General features: G+C 46.2%; 1 protein-coding gene across 2 annotated transcripts in view; it reads left to right on the forward strand.

The window, feature by feature from the left end:
- CCDC85C (coiled-coil domain containing 85C) overlaps positions 1 to 21,674 on the forward strand; it is a 107,770-nt gene that overhangs the window by 76,630 nt on the left and 9,466 nt on the right. The window contains exon 3 of one of the 2 annotated variants that reach the window (XM_061376155.1): positions 7,665 to 7,766. In XM_061376155.1, the coding sequence (XP_061232139.1) occupies positions 7,665 to 7,766 (102 nt within the window). Of the gene's footprint in view, positions 1 to 7,661; positions 7,767 to 21,674 lie in introns of both variants that reach the window. The other variant, XM_061376154.1, reaches the window with a different exon arrangement.

The raw sequence follows: 21,674 nt of genomic DNA on the forward strand, positions 1-21,674 counted from the left end.
ATAATTTCTTCTAACGTTATGTTGAATAGCAGGTATAATATTAATACATTTAAGTGGTGCAGTGTGTAATCTGTTGTCTCTTGAGCTTAGTGCCGCTGCGTCTGCGTTGTAGGAAAACCAAGCTGGTTTATTATAAAGCCTCTAAAATGACAGTCCTCTGGGAAGTCTGCTGTCAGTGACTCACATATGCTTGATTCTCCTTTTCATTCTGGACACATTTTTCCATTCCTTTATAAAGGGACTCCCCAGAGGTAAACAGAAGGGGGATTTCTAGGACTCCTGGCCTTCAAATTGGTGCTTGGCTTTGGTATTGTTGTTGTTTTTGTTTTTGTTTTTGTTTTTTTTAAATGGCATGTGGACCAGGAGACAAAGCTTTCACAATGCAGGAGGTTGCAAAGAGGTGAAGAGAGCATCATCTCAGGGACTCAGGCATGGTCCTCAGGTGCCACCAGTGCCATCCCTGCTGCATCCTGCCACGGAGCAGAAGGATGTAGATCTCTAGTAGCTCTTCATCACATCTGCCAAGCCTCCAAGTGTACCTTGGGCACACTCAGGCAGGGGATGCCCAAGTGTAGACACCTGAATTACTCCCAGGTGACCCTGCAGCCCGTGTGGAGAAGGGAAGCTGTGACCCTTGTAAAAGCTTTAATATTTTGTATGGCACAGGGTCAAACCCATCATTTATGATTAATTTCGTTAAAGCTCTGTTTCGCCTTCAGCTGTTACAACTTACGTGAAAGGAGAAAATAGTCTTTTCAATTAAAGGCCACTTACATAACAACCCTGTTTTGAATGCTAATTCATTAATTACTTGTGTTACTTTTTAATTTTCCTCGGTCACTTCAGTGCATAATTGAAATTGAAGTAGTTCTGGGTTGTTTTCTCATCTCTTGCACGAATGCCAAGAAATATTGGTCAAGTAAATTTCTACCTCTCTGTTCTTAATTTCTGTTAAGACTGATCCATTTTGTTACATCAAAGTATTTCAGAAATAAATTCGTGTCTTCTTTTTTCTCCCTTCCAGCAGAAGTAACACCAAAGCATAACAGAAAAAATAATTTGTCTAACTTGTCTGTAAGTTTTCAACACTTTATCTTCACAGTTGGTTCAGCATGGCCACAGCACTGATCTGACTTTACTGGACAGAAACGGATAGGAAAATAAATGTTTCTTCATAGTACTTTGACCTTAAAGTGCCACAAACTCTCTATCTTCTTGTGTTATTTGTGTTACTTTCAAATTGAATCACTCAGCACATCAGGTCAAAAAGTCAGAGGCCACCATTTCTTCTCCTTGCTATCAGGATAGAAAGCTTTGATAGGAACAAGTGTTTGCTGATTTTTTAAAAGTGTAATTTTTGGCTTTGGTAAGCACCAAGACTTTAATTTCTATCTCAGGTATTTAAAATGGTACATTATTTTTTTATGGAAAATACTTAACCACTTTTCATTCATGTTAACATTGCTTCTGTTTTCTAGACAGAGAAAAAGTTGGGTTTACAATCCATTTTTACTAAAAACCTGATTTGTTCGGCCTGTTCTTTTCTCACTTATAGGAATAAGCGAAACTCCCCCACCCCCTCCACCCCCCCCACCCCCGCCACCAGGAGGGGCATATCTAGGTCCATTTCTTTCATAACAGGGCTGACAAGGATCTCGGGTTTTGGTCAAAGAACAGCATCTTCCAGGGTCACTTGAAGTTCTGCCTAGTTGAAAAATATAGCAATAAATGTCATGTCAGTATTTCCAGATAAGGAAAAGTTACTGTGCCTGAGTGACCGCTGTGGAGCTGTCAGCATTGGTAGTGTGTAGCACAGGTTCATTCTGAAGGTGAAGCCTTGAGTCCTCAGCTTTGTTCCCATGTTCATCAGCCGGTAAAGGGAGGCGACACTGTGTAGAGTGATGCTGCGTTAGACCCTAGGGAAGGTCTCGCACTTTGGTACCATGGTAAAAGTTAGGAGATGCTTTCTTCTTCTCTTCTTCTCTTGTTTCTTTTTCCTTTTTTTTTTTTCTTCTTGTTTTTTGGTGTTTTTTTTTTTTGTTGTTTTGTTTGGTTGGTTGGTTGGGTTGGTTTGTTTGTTTACTGTTTGGGTGAAACTAGTGTTTCATACAAATTCTGTGTAAAAGAGCAAGAGCTACTCTGGAGTAGTCAATGGCCAGTTGTTGGCATTTGCTGAGAACAAGGGAATTTCAGGTTATGCAAGTTGTAAATTTGATCTGGTTAAGTAAAGACTGACTGTGAGTCTCCTTATCTCTCAATTTGTCTCCTTTCCTGTCACTCCCACTCTCTCTGCTTCTCATGTCAGAAAACATTAGCAATAAAACTTCAGTTGAAACAGCACTGTCCTGTGGAGTTTTAGTTCAGATGAAAATAGTTTTGCTCATAAATTCCTTGAAACTCCAGAAATATGAAGTGATTTTACCTGAAGAGTAATTTATTACAGACATGTTGCCCACTAATTGAGATAATCTCCAACAATGATGATGAATGGAGATGATCAGGGATTCTGTACTTCTAAAATGCCATTCTGACAAGAAAGGCAATTTGGGATCCACTTACATCTCCGTAATGAAAATTGGGTAAGGTAATAAGAGATTCCATTTTGTGAATGAATTGACAATGCAAATAACAGGATTTTAATTTAGGTTTAAGTAGAGTAATGGCTACTAATTCTGATACATCATTAGTCATACAGCCTTTTAATGAGGGATTCGCTTTCTTTTCCTGGTTAGCTCTAACACTGATGGCAAAGCCCAGTGAACGTACAAATGTTTAGGGAGGTCTGATTAATACATAACATTGCACAATGTTAACTTAAAATAGGAAGAAAAAGCATTATGGTGAAAAAATGAACATTTGCTTTTTGTGCAAGGAAAATAAGTAGTGCAGAGCTGTGATTAGTAGGCTGTTGTAAAAAAATAACTACAGTAAGATAGATTCTGAAACAAATTCTAGAAAATATAGAAGAAAAATTGTGTTGAGGGGAATGCTGGTGGAAGGGACTGGCTTTATGGCTGACAGCAGTAGGTAAAGAGGTCCTTCGACCATCTGCAACATGGGTGTGTTACAAATAGCAGCAGATGAAGGCTGTTCTTGCACTACCAAATCCACTCTGGGCCCTGAACACCTCACAGAATCACAGAATCCCAAGGGTTGGAAGGGACCGCAAAAGATCATCTAGTCCAAACCCCCTGCTAAAGCAGGGTAACCTAGAGTACATCACACAGGAACTTGTCCAGGAGGGCCTTGAATATGTCCAACATAGGAGACTCCACAACCCCCCCCGGGGAACCTGTTCCAGTGCTCTGTCACTCTCACGTAAAGAAGTTTTTCCTGATGTTCACGTGGAACCTCCTATGCTCCAGTTTACACCCATTGCCCCTTGTCCTGTCACTGAACATCACTGAAAAAAAACCTAGCTCCATCATCCTGACACTCACCCTTTACATATTTGTAAACACTGATGAGGTCACCCCTCAGTCTCCTCTTCTCCAAGCTAAAGAGACCCAGCTCCTTCAGCCTCTCCTCATAAGGGAGGTGTTCCACTCCCTTAATCATCTTTGTGGCTCTGCTCTGGACTCTTTCAAGCAATTCCCTGTCCTTCTTGAACTGAGGGGCCCAGAACTGGATGCAATATTCCAGATGCGGCCTCACCAAGGTAGAGAGGGAGGAGAACCTCTCTTGACCTACTAACCACACCCTTTCTAATACATCCTAGGATGCCATTGGCCTTCTTGGCCACAAGGGCACATTGCTGGCTCATGTTCATCCTCCTATCCACCAGGAGCCCCAGGTCCTTTTCCCCTTCACTACTGTCCAGCAGGTCAGCCCCCAACCTGTACTGGTACATGGGGTTGTTCTTCCCCAGATGCAAGACTCTACACTTGCCCTTGTTGAATTTCATCAGGTTTCTCCCCGCCCAACTCTCCAGCCTGTCCAGGTCTCACTGAATGGCAGCACAGCCTTCTGGTGTGTCAGCCACTCCTCCCATTTGAGAGTCATCAGCGAACTTGCTGAGGGTACACTCAGTTTCCTCATCCAGGTCATTGATGAAAATATTAAACAGCACTGGTCCCAGCACCGACCCCTGAGGGACTCCACTAGTGACAGACCTCCAGCTAGATTCTGCCCCATTGACCACAACTCTGCCTTCTTCCTTTCAACCAGCGCTTGATCCACCTCACTACCTGATCATCAAGCCCACACTTCCTTAGCTTATCTATGAAGATGCTGGGTAGATCTCTGTTCAGCATTTTTATTTCTTAGGTGTCTTCCCCCCCCCCGTTTTTCCCCCCTTTTTTTGTCTTTAATTGAGAGCTTGTTTTGATATTCATTGAACTCAGTGGGAATCTTTCCATCAAATTGAATGCATTAGGTCAGATTCATAATCAGCAGTCACTGAAACAACCTAACAATAGTTTTGTCACACACAAGTGCACTGTCTTAAATGGGATTTGCTTAAGAAAAGCAATAAAACTAATCCATTATAAACACTTGTTATAGCTGAGTTTTGACTGTATATGTATATTTACCAAAACAGTTTCAACCAATTTAAGCCAAATTGAAATTAATGCAGACTCTTGCTCCAGGCAGGAGCATAGGGCAGTTAAATTAAATCACTTTAAACCAGCATATGTTTAGCCACAGCAGTATGATGCTGTGTGTTGGTTAGACTTAGGTCCGGTTGCCTTCCTGCCTTATTTACTGCCTCACGCTGGTGAGGCATTTCGACTTTCTGTGGGGACAAGCCATAGTGTGGTGAAACACATGCTAAGTTTCTTGCTAGGGCAAAAGAAGTTTCTAGGAGGCAAACAAATGTCCACCAAATCTCTTTCTCATGCCTGTTTATATGCTCCTGGTGCTTCATAGCATGTGACATCTTGCAGGTCTCAGTGTGGTTTGCAAAAGCCTGGGTAATCCAGGGCATCTAAACACTGCTGAGGCAGTGCATGTCCTCCTGGAACAGAGCCTTCAAGGAGATCAGTGACCTCTGCAGTCTCCAGCACAAAGCTACAACCTCACGTTTTTGTTTTGCTGTTGTATTGTGCTTTTCCCTTGCTTATGTAAGTGCCCATTCATTACAAATGTCAGGGAAGGGTGCCTGGACTGACAAACTAAAGGAGTGGGTAGCAGAGTGTCAGGACCTCTCCAGGAGGTTGCTGTCCCCCCGTGCACATACAGTAGTGAAGAAGAGGTTGCACAAAGCCGTTGATGTCATCTACCTGTACTTGTGCAAAGCTTTCGGCACTGTCCCACACGACATCCTTGTCTCTAAATTGGAGAGACATTGATTTGATGGATGGACCACTCGGATAAAGAACTGGCTGGATGGCCACACACAAAGAGTTGTGGTCAATGGCTCAATGTCCGGCTGGAGACCAGTAAGGAGTGGTGTCCCTCAGGGATCGGTGTTGGGACCGGTCTTGTTTAACATCTTTGTCACTGACATGGACAGTGGGATTGAGTGCGCCCTCAGCAAGTTTGCTGATTACACCAAGCTGTGTGGTTTGGTTGATACGCTGGAGGGAAGGAATGCCATCCAGAGGGGGCCTATAGGGGTGCTGGGGAGGGACACTTCATTAGGGACTGTAGTGACAGGACAAGGGGTAATGGGTTAAAACTTAAACAGGGGAAGTTTAGATTGGATATAAGGAGGAAATTCTTTCCTGTTAGGGTGGTGAGGCACTGGAATGGGTTGCTCAAGGAAGTTGTGAATGCTTCATCCCTGGTGGTGTTCAAGGCCAGGTTGGACAGAGCCTTGGGTGGCATGGTTTAGTGTGAGGTGTCCCTGCCCATGGCAGGGGGGTTGGAACTTGATGATCTTAAGGTCCTTTCCAACCCTAACTGTTCTATGATTCTAAAGCAGGGCAGTGGAATTGTAACCAGCCAGGGTAAAATCCTTTCAGGATAACCTCCAAGAGCCCTACATATCGCATGCCTGGGAAGATGCCAGTAAGTGAAGAGTCTTCTCATCATCTTCCCTTGTGACCCACTAACCTTTGTTTGAAAGCATGTACCTCCCAGGCATGGTGGTGGAAACTCAGTTTTGCAGCAGTCACATGTTAGCTTCAGCAAGAGTTGTCTCCTTCAGATCTTTCTCTGACTCTGTTGTGAAATGTGAAGGAAATACAGGCCATGATCTTCTTTGACGCCACCTTGTAAAATCCTAGAAATCCAATATGCTGAAGTCATTCTGTATCACTTGACTCTATGTGAGGCACAACAGTTCCGAGCAGACTGGGTGATACAGGACTAGCATCCCTTTCTCCTGATGGGTTTCTTGAAAACTACCGTTTTCTTCACAGCTTGTAAAAGGAAAGTTGATAGGGTGAGTGCACCAGAATGGTTGTGAAAGCTCTGGGTCATGCTTGATGTTTCAACCTAAGAAAACAACATTTTGAAATAAAACCAAATCTGAACGTGTCCTAAAAAAGGCCACAGAGCTACAAGAAAATGATTCTGACGCTGGTAGAAAATGACGTCTCCAGTCTAAATGCACCAATTCTTCTCTGCTAAATGGGAACAAGAAATAGAAATTAACTTTCTCTGTTTCCAGAGAGCTGTACACAGCTGCAGTCCCCAAACTCTTGGTTATGGTCAGGGCTTTGGGTTTACTGAGGGGTTTTTATATACAATTGAGCTGATTTATGAAATTTCCTGTTAAATTTTATTGCACCAATGGCTTTTCTTTGGTTCTTTTGAAGTAGAAAACGTCATTTCTGCAGCAAATGCAAGTCAAAAGTCTTAATGGAGCATAAGAATCTGAAAGGTCATGATTTTATAGATTTGAAATAGAGGACAGTGCACTGCTTGGTACTCTTAAAAACATGAAAAGTTCATGAGGACGTTTATCGATAATGAAAAGACATAGTCATCTCCTGGACCTTTGATTTTGGCTACTTGTGCATTGGCTTTTTAAGGGTGCACTTTTATAAATGGGAAACTCTTCTGATGTCTAGGACTGGCCTGTTTCAGAATCACAGAGCTAACAACATGAGACAGAACCTTTGTCCCAGGGAGGTTATTCAGTACTCTCAACACTCAGTGCTGATTCTCCCTTTGAGCACAGACTGTTGATTGCAGTTGTCTGGCTTCTAGGGACACATAGACTACCTCTGTTTATTTGGCTTTGTTTAAGACCTGTGGGTACAAGCAAATTTTAAACAAATAAGAAACTGTTCTTGTGACAGACATTTTGGTAGCTTTGATGGCTCGCAGTAGCACTCTCATTGTTTTCCACATGCAGATGATTGGAATAGTGTATGGTGTTTTAAAATAAAAAATCTAGAAAAGGTCTCCTGGTGGATTTCTTCTGTGGATTTTGGTTTAATCTGAAGTCTTGAAAATATTTTTTTCCATTTGCATGTGAACAAATTTTTTAATGAACATGTAAGAACTTAGCCAAAATAAAAAAGCCTCCTTGCTGTATCACTTAATGGAGCAGACCTTGAATGGTTCATCTCCAACTGCTTGCAACTGTTTTCTCCAGGTGTGGGCATGGAAAAAGCATTTTATCGTTCACTATCACTGCTGTTGCAGGGAAGTAATGGGAGCAGGTCGCAGGATAGAAGTAATGGAGAAAACCAGTACAGCAGGAGTGGCAAAGCTTTCCTTCTCCTTGTTAACACAGAATGCCCTGTTTTCTGTCGTTGTCTTTGCAGCAGTCCAGCACAGGGGACCTGAGGACTCTGAGGAAGGGGTTGTCTCCGTACCACTCTGAGTCACAGCTCTCATCATTGCCGCAGTATCAAGACGCTCTGCAAAATGTAAGAGATGTTTCCTTACCTATACACAGAGCCGTGGGTTTCCCCAAAAGTGGGCATGGATGGAGGGGGGCACATGAAAGGTAGAGGGGAGCTCTCCCAGCTGAGAATTCACCCTGAAACCAGTACAGCTGTGCAGCTGAAACCTGCAGCTGCAGGGAGGATGGAGAACCCCTGGAAATACTGATAATTGCCTGAGTTTGGACTGTCAGCTTCCCAGCATAGGTTTTTCTGTTAGCGAATGGTCACTGTTGTGTATCTTTTAAAGCAAGGGTGAGTCTTGTTATACCTGCAGCTCTTTCTTTGTCAGTGCTTTGTATGCCTGCTGTCAAAAAGCTGGTCATGGATGAAGCAGAGTATGGTTTGTCAAGTGTCTGGCAGTGCGTGCTTGGGGTTGCTTTAGCAATAAGGTTCTTATGACTTTAATTGCAGGTTTTTCTGTATCAGGAATGAGGTTTATTTTTTCTGAGATATGCCTGCATTGCTTCTTCTTGAACAACAGAATAGTCTTGATTAAAGCCTCTTGCAAAAGTTGGATAATATACTGCTGTGCCAGGGCTCCTCCTGCACTGGTGTGCCAGGCACGGCTGAGAAGGCTGAGGCCTGCCAGTCAGCTGTCTTCCAGGTGTTCTCATGACTGCCTGAGACACTGCATTTGTTTGGTGACACTGTTTTCCAGGCTGCAGGGAAAGCATGGATGCAGTCAGGGAGCCCTGCTGTGAGTGGGCTGCGAGGATTGTGAACGTGAGCAGCAGCCTGGTGGCAGCACAGACAGGGGACCTCTGCCACCCTGTGTCTTCTGCTCTGTGCCCAGAGCACTGGTCAGCAGAGCTGTAGGTGCTGCAGGACTAGTTAGTTTTATGTTGGCTGCCTGCTTGGGTAAAAGCCCTTCTGTAGATTCAGTGTGCCTCTTAGAGCTATAAAACAGCGGGCAATAACAATTTAGGAAAGCACACATAAATAAAACTCCACTGTGAAAGCAGACCCCCTTTCTACCCCTGCTGACCTGCAGGATGGATGGAGACCCTCCAGCCAAAAGAAATGGACAAAACCATGCAAATGCTATGGAAGACTGTGGTTGAATATGCCATTTTCTAACTTTGTGCCCCATATATAAAGTCAGGAGACTTTATAGGGAGAGATGAGTCTCAAGGTGTTTGGCTTTGCCAGTGCTTTAGAGTTCTGGGGATTTTGCTTCACTTCCTTTGTGCTTGGGCTTCTGAACCCAGCTTGGTTCCAGGCACAGTTTTCTATTCATCTTGTGGGTCAGGCTGGGATACAGCCAGCAGCTTCCTGCAGCGGAGCTGTGCCAGGGCTTGGATCTGGCAGGGGACTTCTCTACCTGAGCACTGGCCCCCGCAGCTCACCAGGGCTGGTGGCAGATGGTGCCACTGCTGGAGCCCTTCCCGGCCACTTGTCCCTGCTTTCCCTCCTTCCTCAAGGAAGAGGTGGCAGCTGGCATTTATGGAGAGGTCCAGGTGCTGCGTGACATTCACCATCATCTGTCACCCTGGCTGTGTTCTGCCTTCTTTGTGGGAAGATGATAGATTAAAACAACCAGCTCTAGATCCAAATCCACATTATCTGGGATACTTACATAGCCATTTATCTACCTATTCCTACCAAAATCCCTTTGGTTTGCGGCTTTACATGATGTATTGTTTTTGTGACGAAGAATAGCAATAACAAATTCATGCAGATGTCTTTGAATGCCTCAAGCATATCCCAGAAAGTGGACACTAAGATATACCTGACTTTCTCTGCAGCCTTGTTTTTTTGACAGCAGGCACGAGGTTGTGAGAAATCATTCCTCTTTGTGCCTGCACAGGCTTCACACATGTGAGTGATGGACAATTGGTGTCTGCTCCGAAGCTGTCACATCTGTTCAAGGTCTCATCATCGTCGCTGCCAGTGCAGCTTTTTGGGGAAGATGCTCAGCACATCCCTCGCTGTCACACAGGTTGCACGCAGGCACCACTCCAGCTCTCTTGCGGCCCTGATGTACCTCAGTTAGTGAAACAATTTGTATCTAGTGAATCCTGGATCCTGGACACCAGTGCATGCTCAAGACACCTAATCAAAAGACACTCCGTTGCTCTGTGCGCTGTTTAATGTGCGCATCATGCAGGTGGAGGATTATAGATTTGCTCTGTGAGTCTGCAACAGTTACCAAATACCCACTCCCAGGGGATTAGTTCTGACCTACAGGCCCCTGGCTATTGCAGGGGAAGGTGTGACATGCATGTTTGTCAGCTTGAACTGTGAGCAGGCTGATCAAACTCACCAGCCCTGGGAACTGCAAACCAGAGTCATCTCGTGGTGTAGTAGAGGCTCCTGGTGTTGTTTGGAAAGTGAGGGTGATTCCCTTGGTCTTAGATCCTTAGTGAGGCATGAGAGGAGGTGACAACAAGCAGCTCCTGTGGGACCTATGATTCCCCTTGGATAAGAAGGGCAGGCTCCAGGGCAAACTGATTGGGCCGGCTTGTTCTTTCCTATAGCCAGCAGGCTCCAGACATGTAATGGCTACTTGGGAAGATGAATGCTGTAACTCCAAACATGTCCCCTTCCTTCTTCTTCCCCTGACTTTATATGCTGAGCATGACACCACATGGTACACAGCAGCTTTTGGATTGGTTGGGGTCAGCTGTCCTGGCTGTATCCCCTCCCAGCTCCTTGTGCACACTCAGCCACTGTCTGGTGGGGTGGTGTGAGGAGCAGACCTTGACTCTATGTAAGCACTGTTCAGCAATAATTAAAACATCCCTGTGTTACCAACACTGTTTCCAGCACAAATCCAAACCACAGCCCCATACTAGGTACTGTGAGCTCTACCCCAGCCAAAACCAGCACGCTGGGTGTCAGCAATGGAAACGGTCCCAAAGGTTCCTTGGAGGACTTACGCTTCCAGTTGCTATTTGCCAGGCTGTTGCCATGTCTTCAGTACTTTGTTTCTCCATAGTAGCTGGAACAGGTATTTTTCACCCATGTTGCATTCGTGTCTTACCTGTGGTGCATGTGTTTCCTTTGTGGCTGCTCCATGTGGATGTGGCAACGCTTGGGAGGAGTTACTGTACTAAGCCCTCTGATTTACCACAGAAAGCTGTTGGAGGAGTAACAGGTCAGATGCATGTGTGGCTGGAGTGCATAGAGAAGGTGATGCTCAGTCTGTCCTGGAGACTCTACCAGATCAGAGCTGTTCTGGAGTTTAACAGTACCAGATGGGAGTTACAGACTTCCCATTTTGTTTGTTGTCATTGTCCAAGGAGTCTGGATTACTCAGTCATATGGTCTCACCTCTGGTTAGTGAAATTACATTTCAGTAACACTGAGGGCTTTAAGGAGAATAACATTGGGTTTAGGTAGTTGCCACTGGAGGAGAAGAGGAGCCCTGCTGGTGCAGTACTGTGAATCAAGACTCAGAGCCATGCCTGCCACCATGGAGGGACTCTTCTCTGCAAACATATGCTCCTTCTTTTCACCTCTCCATGCCTCAGTATTTCCCTTGAAGGAATTGGGTGAGAAATCACTCATTCCATAGCATGTTTTTCAGGCAGTTCTTTACTATTAAGCTAAATATCACTGAGTGCTCTAAGATCCTCCAGGGGTGGACACTAAGAGGTGGTGTTTAATTTTTGGAACAGTATAGTGTTGCTGGAGAGTTCACTTATTTCTCTGTGGGCTTTCTGCAGCTTCATTTTAATGATGAGTGAAGACTGGAAGGTGGAGGTGTCCACACTCAGTGTCAGCTCTTGCTCTCTCACTCTCTGTAAAGCCACTCTACACAGTACAAAGGTTAACTTTGGTTACATGTAATGATTGCTGAGTTACTCTTCTGACGTGGGGAGAATGTATGGGGGAAAATGAAACTCCCCATCCACAGCACTAAGCCCTTATTTTGTTACTAATAATCATGTTTCAGCAATTCATTTTCTGAGATGTAAAATCTCAGCTACTGACTTGGGAGCATGAGGTCCCTGTAGCACAGTTAAGGCATGTTCCAGAGCTTGCTTTCTTTGGCCTCTTCTTCCGTGCTCTGGCTGCCTACCTAGACACAGGGTTTCTGCAGACTTCCACATTCCTGCCTGCTGCTCCAGGCATGTCTCAGTGCCCAGGCATGGGAAGGTGGCCTGAGGGCAGCTCATGTTCCTATGATTGGAGGTACCTTCACCTTGAGAAGCTTATAAGCCAGCTGCCTGGGGAAACCATTTATCCACATTGGCATAAAACACCATTCAGCCAGCTGTTATTACAGTCAGAGCTAGCCTGGCTGGCTTAGACTTTAAATTTACTAGCAGCCTTCATGTGACTTATAATAGGAATCCTGCCTTTGGTGGGAGTAACTGTAGAGGTTTGTAATGGAAACATTAAGATTAGCGTGGATGGAGTGTGAATGGAAAAGCATGTGAGAACACTAGCAGGAATAGTACTAGTACAAGGGATGCAAGGATGGACTGTGCTGATGACCAAAGACACAACTGACAGCGAGCAAATGGGTAAACACAGCAGGATGTATGGTTTGTGTCAGGACCAAGAGGTCTGTACTGTGATAAGGCCATAGCACAGATGGCTCATCACTAGAAGACCTATTCCCTGATAACACGAGGAAGGTTACACTGTGATGTGCCATGCGCTTCCTGTCATTCCAAGAGGAAGTCTTAGATAAGGTGCCCAAAATGAGGGAGAAGCAACAGGCAGCAGCTTTCTGTGGGTTTATGGTGGGTGAGTAAAGCAAGATGCTGAGATAAGGATCAGCCTGTAATAACCATTGACTCCTAAAGCATGTGAAAAATGTGTCCAAACCCCAGTTTTTGCTATCAATGAGGAGGGATGCCAGAGCTGTCATTAGGATTTGCTGGTGTGTGTGTCCCTTGTCCTCTGTGTCACACACAGTAACCCTGACACGCCACATGGACATCTACCTTTTGGTGAATGCGTAAGCATGAGTTTGTAGGTGTGTGGGTGAGTGACACGTTAGAGGAATAAGTTTTAGGTTAAAAGAAATATCACCTTCCCCTTACTTAAGTTTTTGTACTGAGTTTGTGCTGTCGTAGTTTTCTGTGTGACCCCTTGCTGAGGAGTAGGAGCTCCCAAGGGTGTGCCAGTGGGTGCAGGAGGACGTATCTGTAGGTGCTGTATGTGGTGGATGGAAGAAGGGACATGTGCTCATCTAGGGTCCAGAGCTGGGGTCCCTGGGGAAAGCACCTGCAGATATGCCCCACTAAGGCTGAGCAAACGTCCCTCTTCTGAGAAGACAGTGGTGATGGTGCCTGTGCTCAGCTTTTGTATACATCCCTAGGGACTGCAAGAAGTATTTCCAGAAAAAGGTGAGATTTCCATTAGGGTATTCAAAGCCATGTCTCTCAGGAGTCTGATTTAGACTACAGCCCAGGCTGGGAAGAGACGAACCTGTTTTCCTCCCTAAATCTACCCCAAACCCAGCAAGGTCCAGAGGAAAACATGAAGAAGCAGGACAAGTGTGGTTATGTAGCAGAGAGCACTCAACTGAGGACCACCAAGTCCCTGACTTCCTGGCACTGCCTCTTCTTGTTCTTTCTGCAGTGCTTGTTTCATGCACGAGGCAAGGCCTGGGAGGTGGCTCTGGCTGCAGCGCTGGCTTCTTGGGCTCCTTCACTTGATTCCCATCATGCTGTCACAACCAGTTGTGTTTCATAGCTCTGCCTTGTAGAGATATTTGGGAAAAGTACATTCCATTTTGCCAGATGGCATACATACTATTATAAAAACAAATCAAAATGTTTGTGGTCTGTAGGTGTAAAGGAAAGCCATTAGATGGGGTGGGAAGGGATGATAGGAGCATCCTTGGATGACGCATTGGCTGTCTCCTTAGCAGAGCAATGTTGAGGGAGGTGGTATGAGGACATGTAGTAGCTAAATCCCAGCCCCAGTGACAGTCTGGTCTCTTCCTGTTGACTGGAAAGATGGTGGTCTCCATCCTCTTTCACACAAGGGTTAAGGCAGAAGAAAACACAAAAAGGTGACTTTGTGTCCCTTCCTCGGCTCCCTGCAGAGGAAGGACCAAGCTGGCCCCTTGCGTCAGCCTTGTGTTGTCAAGGAGATGCGGCTGTGGCCCAAGCCTGGTCTCAGATCTCACTGTGGGGCCCAGAACAAGTCTGCTAGTCCCTTACTCAGTCTGCCTGGAAGTAAAATCTGTTCTTAGGAAGGAGAACTGTATCGTCTCCTTATAGCCAACCTGACTTTAAAAAACCAGTTTGAAACGGCCAGAGACCACTGTTCCCATCGTGGTGCCCAGGAGATGCACCCAGAAGAGCCAGGGGAGCCCTCTGGGCATTGGTGCCCTTGCAGAGTCACCTGGGGACCTCAGTGTGGTCCCAAGATGTCCCTGCACAGCACAGGGACGCTTCCACTGCCAGCATAAAGCAGTCCCCAGCACGTGGGTGCAGGGATCCCCAGGCTGCCTGTTGCCTGTGGCATCCCTGGGACCACTCTGTACAGCTTCAGCATTGCATCGTGGCCCCTCAATATGCTTTCAGCCCCTTCTGCATTCCCCAAGCCCATCCTGTGCAGCACCCCAATGGTCCCCCACCTTCTCGCATCCACGTGCCTCATCCCTGTGGCTGTCATTTGAGCTGAGCACTGCCAGCATGTGTCAGAGTATGACCCCAGGCCTGTTTCTCTCCTTCCAATGGTGATGGCCACGGTTCCTTTTTAGGCAGGAGGAGACAATGATTGAGGAGCATGGCAGAAGGCAGCTCCTTCCTGCCAGCATCACTGATACCACCAGGATGCTATTAGTCAGACAAAGAGAGAAATTCAAGGCACTCGTTTTGCTGCTGCAGCAACAGTGGCTGTGAAAGGAAAGTAAAATGAAAGGTTTGTTGGGATTTGCAGCCTGGGGAGTGCTATTGTGAAGCTTCAGAGTGTATTACCCACAGCTGAGAACAAGCCGATCTATTCTGGAAGGCAGCTGCCCTTCATCAGCAGTTATTACAGTGGCTGTGAGCGGTGGGTGGCTTTTTTCCCCCATGGCAGCCAACCAGCACAAAGTTTGGCAATACAAAGTTTGGGGATTTGATGAGCAAAAGAGGCACTGACAAGTCGTATCCATAATCTGCTGTTACAGGTGACGGCAGGAGGCAAGAAAAATTGGTCTGCTTTGAAGATCTGCTGTAGGTTGTCATGCTCACTTGTCACATGCATTTGTGTGGGGCTGGCAATGGGTCAGGGGAGAGATAGGGGCACAGCAGACCCTCCTTCTGTCCCATACCTGGGAGGAGGCGATGGCCAGGGCAGCCAGGTTGCAAAGGGGACCTGGAGGGGCAATACACACATGTGCAGCTATCAACCCCTGTTTGCCTGCATCCTGCACCCACCCAGAGGCTTTCACCTGGGCCAACCCCAAATGAGATATGCTTCAAAATCAGGAAAGTCTTAAAAATACCCACTTCTTCCTTCTGAAATCAGATGTGCTTGATGTTCCCTTATTAAAAGAACTAGCACCTCTCAGAATACACACGCTGAGAGTGCCCCTGTGGGTTGGTCAGAGTTAATGCACTTTGCAGGTACAGCATGGGCTCGTTGTGTCTGTCAAGCTTCTTGTTTGCTTCTACCAAGTAGTTATGGGCTGAAACTGCTCTGAATATGTCATGTGTGTAATAGTGTCACAATCCAAGGGGGCAGCTGAAGCTCTCAGTGGGGCTTTTTAACAGGGCTGGAGCTGCGATGCTGAGAACAGACACCCTTCCTGTTTGTAAATGAGATCCAGTTGCAAACAATGGCCTGACTTTGTTTATTCTTTCTTGGGCAGTCCCTGAAATCTTCCCTTTCCTTTGGTGCCCCAACACAGCCCATACAGCCAGCACTGTGTCATGCCTGCCAGGGAGAAGAGCTATTCTGTCGTTGGCTATCTGTGATGCTTATGCTCAGAAAGCAATGAAGCAGTTAAGTTGTTTCTTTACTAGTCAAAATGGCCATGTAAGACCCTAAATAGATACCCGTGAACACAGCAGAGGCCATGAAGATGCAGGAGGCTGTGTCTGAGCCATACAGACAGGCTCTCCCTGGCTCCTGTGTGGACCCAGCGGTTAATGCATGGATTTGAAAGTTTACATGAGCAGCTGCTCTCTATGATTAAAGGCTGCAAATTAAGTAATGCCAAAGGAGATTAGCATCTGCAATAAAGTCCCTTGATTTGATAGGGAAGATGCTAATACAGAGTACTGATGGCTCCTGCACTCACTCCCACCGGTGACCAGGACCCACGTTGTGCTGGGAAGACGGTGTGTGTCTGCAGAATCCCCCACGTTCCTTCTCCTGTGCCTGGTGGCAGGGTGTCAAGCGCTCGCAGCTGCGAGGCATCCCACTGTGACTTTGGGAACACAGGTCTGAGCTGCCATGTGAGTGTGCAAGAGGGGAGCGGGTGGTTTGTTTTGAGTGGGATGCTGGCAGGCTTTCTGCACAGTAGGCACAGAGTAACAATAGCCAAGTGTCATCATCGGTTTGGATCATCTGCCAGGCAGACGGGACACATAAGGCATTTGTGTACTGCCCAGCTTTGTTGAGGGTGTCCCACGTTCAGGCATGAGAGTTCTGGCATCACCTGCAGCAGGGTGTCAAAAAGGCTGTGTTTTGCAGTGTGGATCCCAGAGGAGTTAGTGCTGGGTGCTTCTTTGTGCATCTGGGAAATCTTGCAGCCAGCAAGGAGCCCTGGGGCTGCTGCCAGGGTGCCTTCAGCTAGCCATGGGGCCACGAGACCCTTTCAGGAGCAGCATGTGTGGTGGCAATGGCAGAGCTGCCGTGGGCATGAGAAGATACATCAAGGAGGGAAGGCACTTCGAAGGGAGGGTGAAACGTCAGCCCAGAGCCATGTCACGCTTCAGTGCTGTGCAGCTCTGTCGCTTTGTTTCAGCCTTTAACCCCCCTGCAGCTGGAAGGCAGAGGAGAATGGGAAACATGGCCCAGGTTGCAAAACAGTGAGAGGTGTGACCTGCCTTTTGTGGGGCCCAGGGGAGTTCTCAGGCTGGTGGCAACGGGAGGTATTTCTGTGTGTGTCATCTCCAGGGATGCTGCTCATCTTTGCGTGATGGGACATTTCTCTTTCTGAATGAACTGACTGTGTGAGCCTGGAGCTCGCTCTCAGTGCTGCCTGTGCTACATTTCTGAAAGGGACACCATGCTTCAGGGCTTCAGTGAGTTCCCTGTGAGGGCTTAGGGATGCTTCTTCCATTCCAGAGTGGCCCCATGCTCTCCGTCATAGGTTTTGCTCCTGGTTTTCCTTCTCTGCCCCCCAGTACTGCCTCTGGTTGGAGCTGCTCCAGGAGCTTTATAAAGTTGGAAGCCACAAGAACCATTCATAAAGCCAAAATATGCTGGGCCCCCATTCTGCCAGCATGCCCGGGCAGGGGTTTGCAGTCAGACATGGCACGTTTCCACATTACTGCGCAGCTCTGCCACCCGTTTTCCACATGGCTGTGGGTGTGTATTGCCTCCTGCTTGTCCATTAATTTAATTGTTCCTAATTTACATAGCGGTGTCAGCACCTTTATGTGTGTAAAACACCTGGATGTTGACAAGGTGCTAAGGAAGGGCCCAAGTATAATTCAGACCTGGGTAAGCAGGCTGCAAACAAAACCACTGTGAGATAAATAGATGTGCTTCGGAATTTCATTGTCTGACAGGACCTGCCTGTAATGTAATTTTCCTTGTTCTGTCTCAGCAATAAAAACTTCACAGTGTCTGATATGACTCCATTTAGCTTTAATGTTGTCTGAGGAATACCATTAGAAAAGTGTGGGTTATTTAATCGGGATTGAATCCTAAATGTCTGCTTGTTTTTGAAAATGGCAGACAAAAATTAATAGAAGAGGACGAGAAGATGTGAGGCTCAGAAGCACTAACGTTTGCTTATATGCTCTGTGTTAGTCTCGAGCATCCTCAGTGCCTGGGCTGTGGCTGTTAGGTGAAGTCAAATCAGCAAGATATTCTCCTCTGGGTTTTGAAACTTAGTCTTTTGCTGTCTTTCTGCAGGTCAGGAATAGCTCTCTCAGAGCTGAGGCAGGAAAGGATGTCATTAAAAGACAGAATTGCCTGACCAATTTGGTGGCCTTGCCTGACCAATTTGGTGGCCTTCTATGATGCGGCTGCAGAACTGATGGACAGCGGTAAAGCAGTTGATGTCATCTATCTGGACTTGTGTAAAGCGTTCGACACTGTCCCACACGACATCCTTGTCTCTAAATTGGAGAGACATCAATTTGATAGGTGGACCACTTGGTAGATAAAGAACTGGCTGGATGGCCGCACACAATGAGTTGTGGTCAATGGCTCAATGTCCGGCTGGAGACCAGTAAGGAGTGGTGTCCCTCAGAGATCGGTGTTGGGACCGGTCTTGTTTAACATCTTTGTTAGTGACATGGACAGTGGGATTGAGTGCACCCTCAGCAAGTTTGCGGATGACACCAAGCTGTGTGGTTTGATTGATACGCTGGAGGGAAGGAATGCCATCCAGAGGGACCTTGACACACTTGTGAGGTGGGCTGATGCCAACCTCATGAAGTTTAACCATGCCATGTGCAAGTTCCTACACCTGGGTCAGAGCAATCCCAGGCACAGCTACAGGCTGGGCAGAGAAGAGATTCAGAGCAGCCCTGCGGAGAAGGACTTGGGGGTGCTGGTCAATGAGAAAATGAACATGAGCCAGCAGTGTGCGCTTGCAGCCCAGAAAGCCAACCGTATCCTGGGCTGCATCAAAAGGAGCGTGACCAGCAGGTTGAAGGAGGTGATCCTGCCCCTTTATTCTGCTCTCGTGAGACCTCACTTGGAGTATTGTGTGCAGTTCTGGTGTCCTCAACATAAAAAGGACATGGAACTGTTGGAACAAGTCCAGAGGAGGGCCACGAGAATGATCAGGGGACTGGAGCATCTCCCATATGAAGATAGGCTGAGAAAGTTGGGGCTGTTCAGCCTGGAGAAGAGAAGGCTGCGTGGAGACCTCATAGCAGCCTTCCAGTATCTGAAGGGGGCATATAGGGATGCTGGGGATGGACTCTTCATTACGGACTGTAGTGGTAGGACAAGGGGTAATAGGTTAAAACTTAAACAGGGGAAGTTTAGATTGGATATAAGGAGGAAATTCTTTCCTGTTAGGGTGGTGAGGCACTGGAATAGGTTGCCCAAGGAGGTTGTGAATGCTCCATTCCTGGCAGTGTTCAAGGCCAGGTTGGACGAGGCCTTGGGTGATATGGTTCAGAGCAAGGTGTCCCTGCCGATTGCAGGGGGGGTTGGAACTTGATGGTCTTAAGGTCCTTTCCAACCCTAACTATTCTATGATTCTATGATAATTGAGCAGAAAGAGATTGAAAACTGATGGTAGGACTAAGGTCTCATGTCTTTCCAGATACGCGGAGGAATCAAGGAGAAATTGTTTATCGCGATTTCTTTGTTCCTTTTTGAGATTTCCAACCCAAAACCTCTAAAAGAGCAGACACCTGTCATCCCCAGTTAGGCTATTTTCTTCTTGGGTTCCAAAGCATTCCCACTGTTATTAAGTAATGTTCATATTTTAAGCCTTACTTTGCCTCTCTGGAGGTGTGTTCCCAGGCGTTCCCAGGCATTCCCAGCATGCCCTGTTACAGAAAGTCCTATTAATTTTGTTCCTCCAAGCATGTAGCAATAGAGTATTGCTGGTGGTACTTGTCAGCATCTGTGCTGGACTACATCCCATGCAACCAGAGAGAGCCAGCAAGGACTCATTAGGCAACTTAGTCTTAGACATTGGCAATGCCATGTGTGGCTTGATACAGAGCAGCAGATGTTCTTCAGCACCTGCAGGCTGAGGCCTCTGTTCTTCATTTTTTGTGTTAGATTAAAAAGGATCATTGGCAGTATTTATGGTCTTTGGATTTTCTTTCCCACATAAGCGCTGTTGCTTTGCTGATTGTCTTTGAGTTCTGGGCTGGAGTGGTGAGTGGGGATAGCTTGATTTGATTTGTTTTCTGCTTTGGATTTGAGGTTGTCACTAGATCAAGTATCATTCTTAGCAATAGAGAACTGGGGGATTTATCCCCTGTGCATAGCATATTGCTTCAAGGATGCTGTGCTATAAGAGACTGCAGAGTTCCTCTCTCCTTTCTTAGTCTGTTAATGAAACAGCTGGACTGTGAATCTCCTTACTCACTTGCAGATTGAATCACAAGCCCTGCAGGCTCTAGTGAGAGGTTTCTGGGAGGGTCTCAAGCAGAATTGAGCTGCTCTGGTGGGCTTGTGGTTTGAGCATGCACAATGTGGGGCTGGCAGGATGGGGACTGATGCTAAGTGGCATTGCAGCTGGCTGTGGATGAAACAGAAACTGGTGTATGTTGCAGTTCTACCCAGCTGACCATTTGACACCACAACATAGATACACAGTTGTTTCCTTTTGAGTGACGAGTTTCTTGTATGAGTGCTGAGTTAAACATGCAGACTTCAAGTCTTGTCTCTGCTGCTGTAAACTTGGAGCGACTCTAAAGCTAGTTGGGCCAAAGAGAATAAAGAAACTTTGCATTTTGAAATTGCTTGGCTTCTCATTCTGCTGAGGTTCAGCCTCAGCAGAACTAGAAAAACGACCAAGTTTATTATAAATGTAGTTTCATCCTTTTGGTGACTTCTGAGCTGTTTTTGAGCACCATTCCTTTATATAGTTACGTGACACCTCAGCCACATGTCTGAGGATGAAGAGTGAACTATCTCTGAGCTACCAAATGCTATGGAAACCTATCAAGTGGAAAAGCCAGATGTGCATCTAATATAGAGAGTGCATATTTGACAAAACCAGGCAAGGAGAGGAAATGGAGAGTGATACATGCCCCAGAACATACCGTATTGCTTTTTGCCTGTATGCACAATTTCTGCTTCTTAGGATGTAACCAGATTAACCTTGCTATTATTGTCCAGCAGGGTGCTGAGTCAGTGTGTTCCCGTGCCTGTGAAAATGTCAGCTATAGGGAACGGGAAGGGCATGGGTTTCTGCAGTGACAGAGGTCTTCAGAGTGGCTGAGTTAGAGCGCTGGGGTGCAGCTGTGGTAATTCTTACCCACAGTTTCCAAATGCATCTATTTTAGGCATGAGGAATCTCCTCCATATGTGTGGTTTCAGCTACTACCTTAACAATGACTTCCTGACATTTCGCCTGCCCTCCTGCCCTTCTTCCAATCTCCTGTCTCCTATCTCTGATTCCCCCTCCCCTGCATTTCATCTCAACTGGTTTCCTGCTGGGAAAACGTACATCCTCCTCTTTCTTCCCTTTCCATGACTTTTCTCCTCTGTTGGCAGTCTTCCAGTCCAGCAACCTTGACCTTATCTCCAGTTCCTTCCATTTCCTCCCCTTCAACTAACGCTATCAGTGAACTCTGTCCATTTTCCTCTCCATCCTCCAAAGGCTAGCCATGCATCCTGGTGGATATGTTGTAATTTCTTTCCTTGCAGCTCCTACAGCTATGTACAGCTCCCTCTTTTGTGGCCTCCTTTATGTATGCCTCCATACAGGAAGCTTCGATGTTTTTTGTGTTATACAATACATGTGGCACATCTCCATATTTGCAGGAATACTTTTATCTTGTCGGTATGGTGATCTGTTAAGTATGATCGTGCTCTCTAGAAAAAAGAAATCTCTAATCATTCTGGTTTCATTTGCATTGTATAATGATTTTGAGAGTGATTACGATCATGGAAATGCTTTGTAGCTTATTAGTGACTTCAGTTCTGTGAGGAAAAGCTGCTGCTGCCTGTTGTATAGGAGACCTTGTGATCTACTCTTGTTTGGTCAGAAAACTATTTTAAATGTTGTCAACAGCCAGGTCCCTCAGAATTCCTTTTACTTTGTCAGTTTACTCTCAATTCAGAATAAAGATTGGATGTTAGACCTTTGCTTGATTTTTCCTGTGTTACTTCTAAAGA

Source organism: Neopsephotus bourkii, unplaced genomic scaffold (assembly GCF_033783945.1).
Source record: "Neopsephotus bourkii isolate Nb327-2 ecotype Australia unplaced genomic scaffold, CSIRO-AGI_Nbou_v1 NB_1707, whole genome shotgun sequence".
NCBI classification, from domain to species: Eukaryota; Metazoa; Chordata; class Aves; order Psittaciformes; family Psittacidae; genus Neopsephotus; species Neopsephotus bourkii.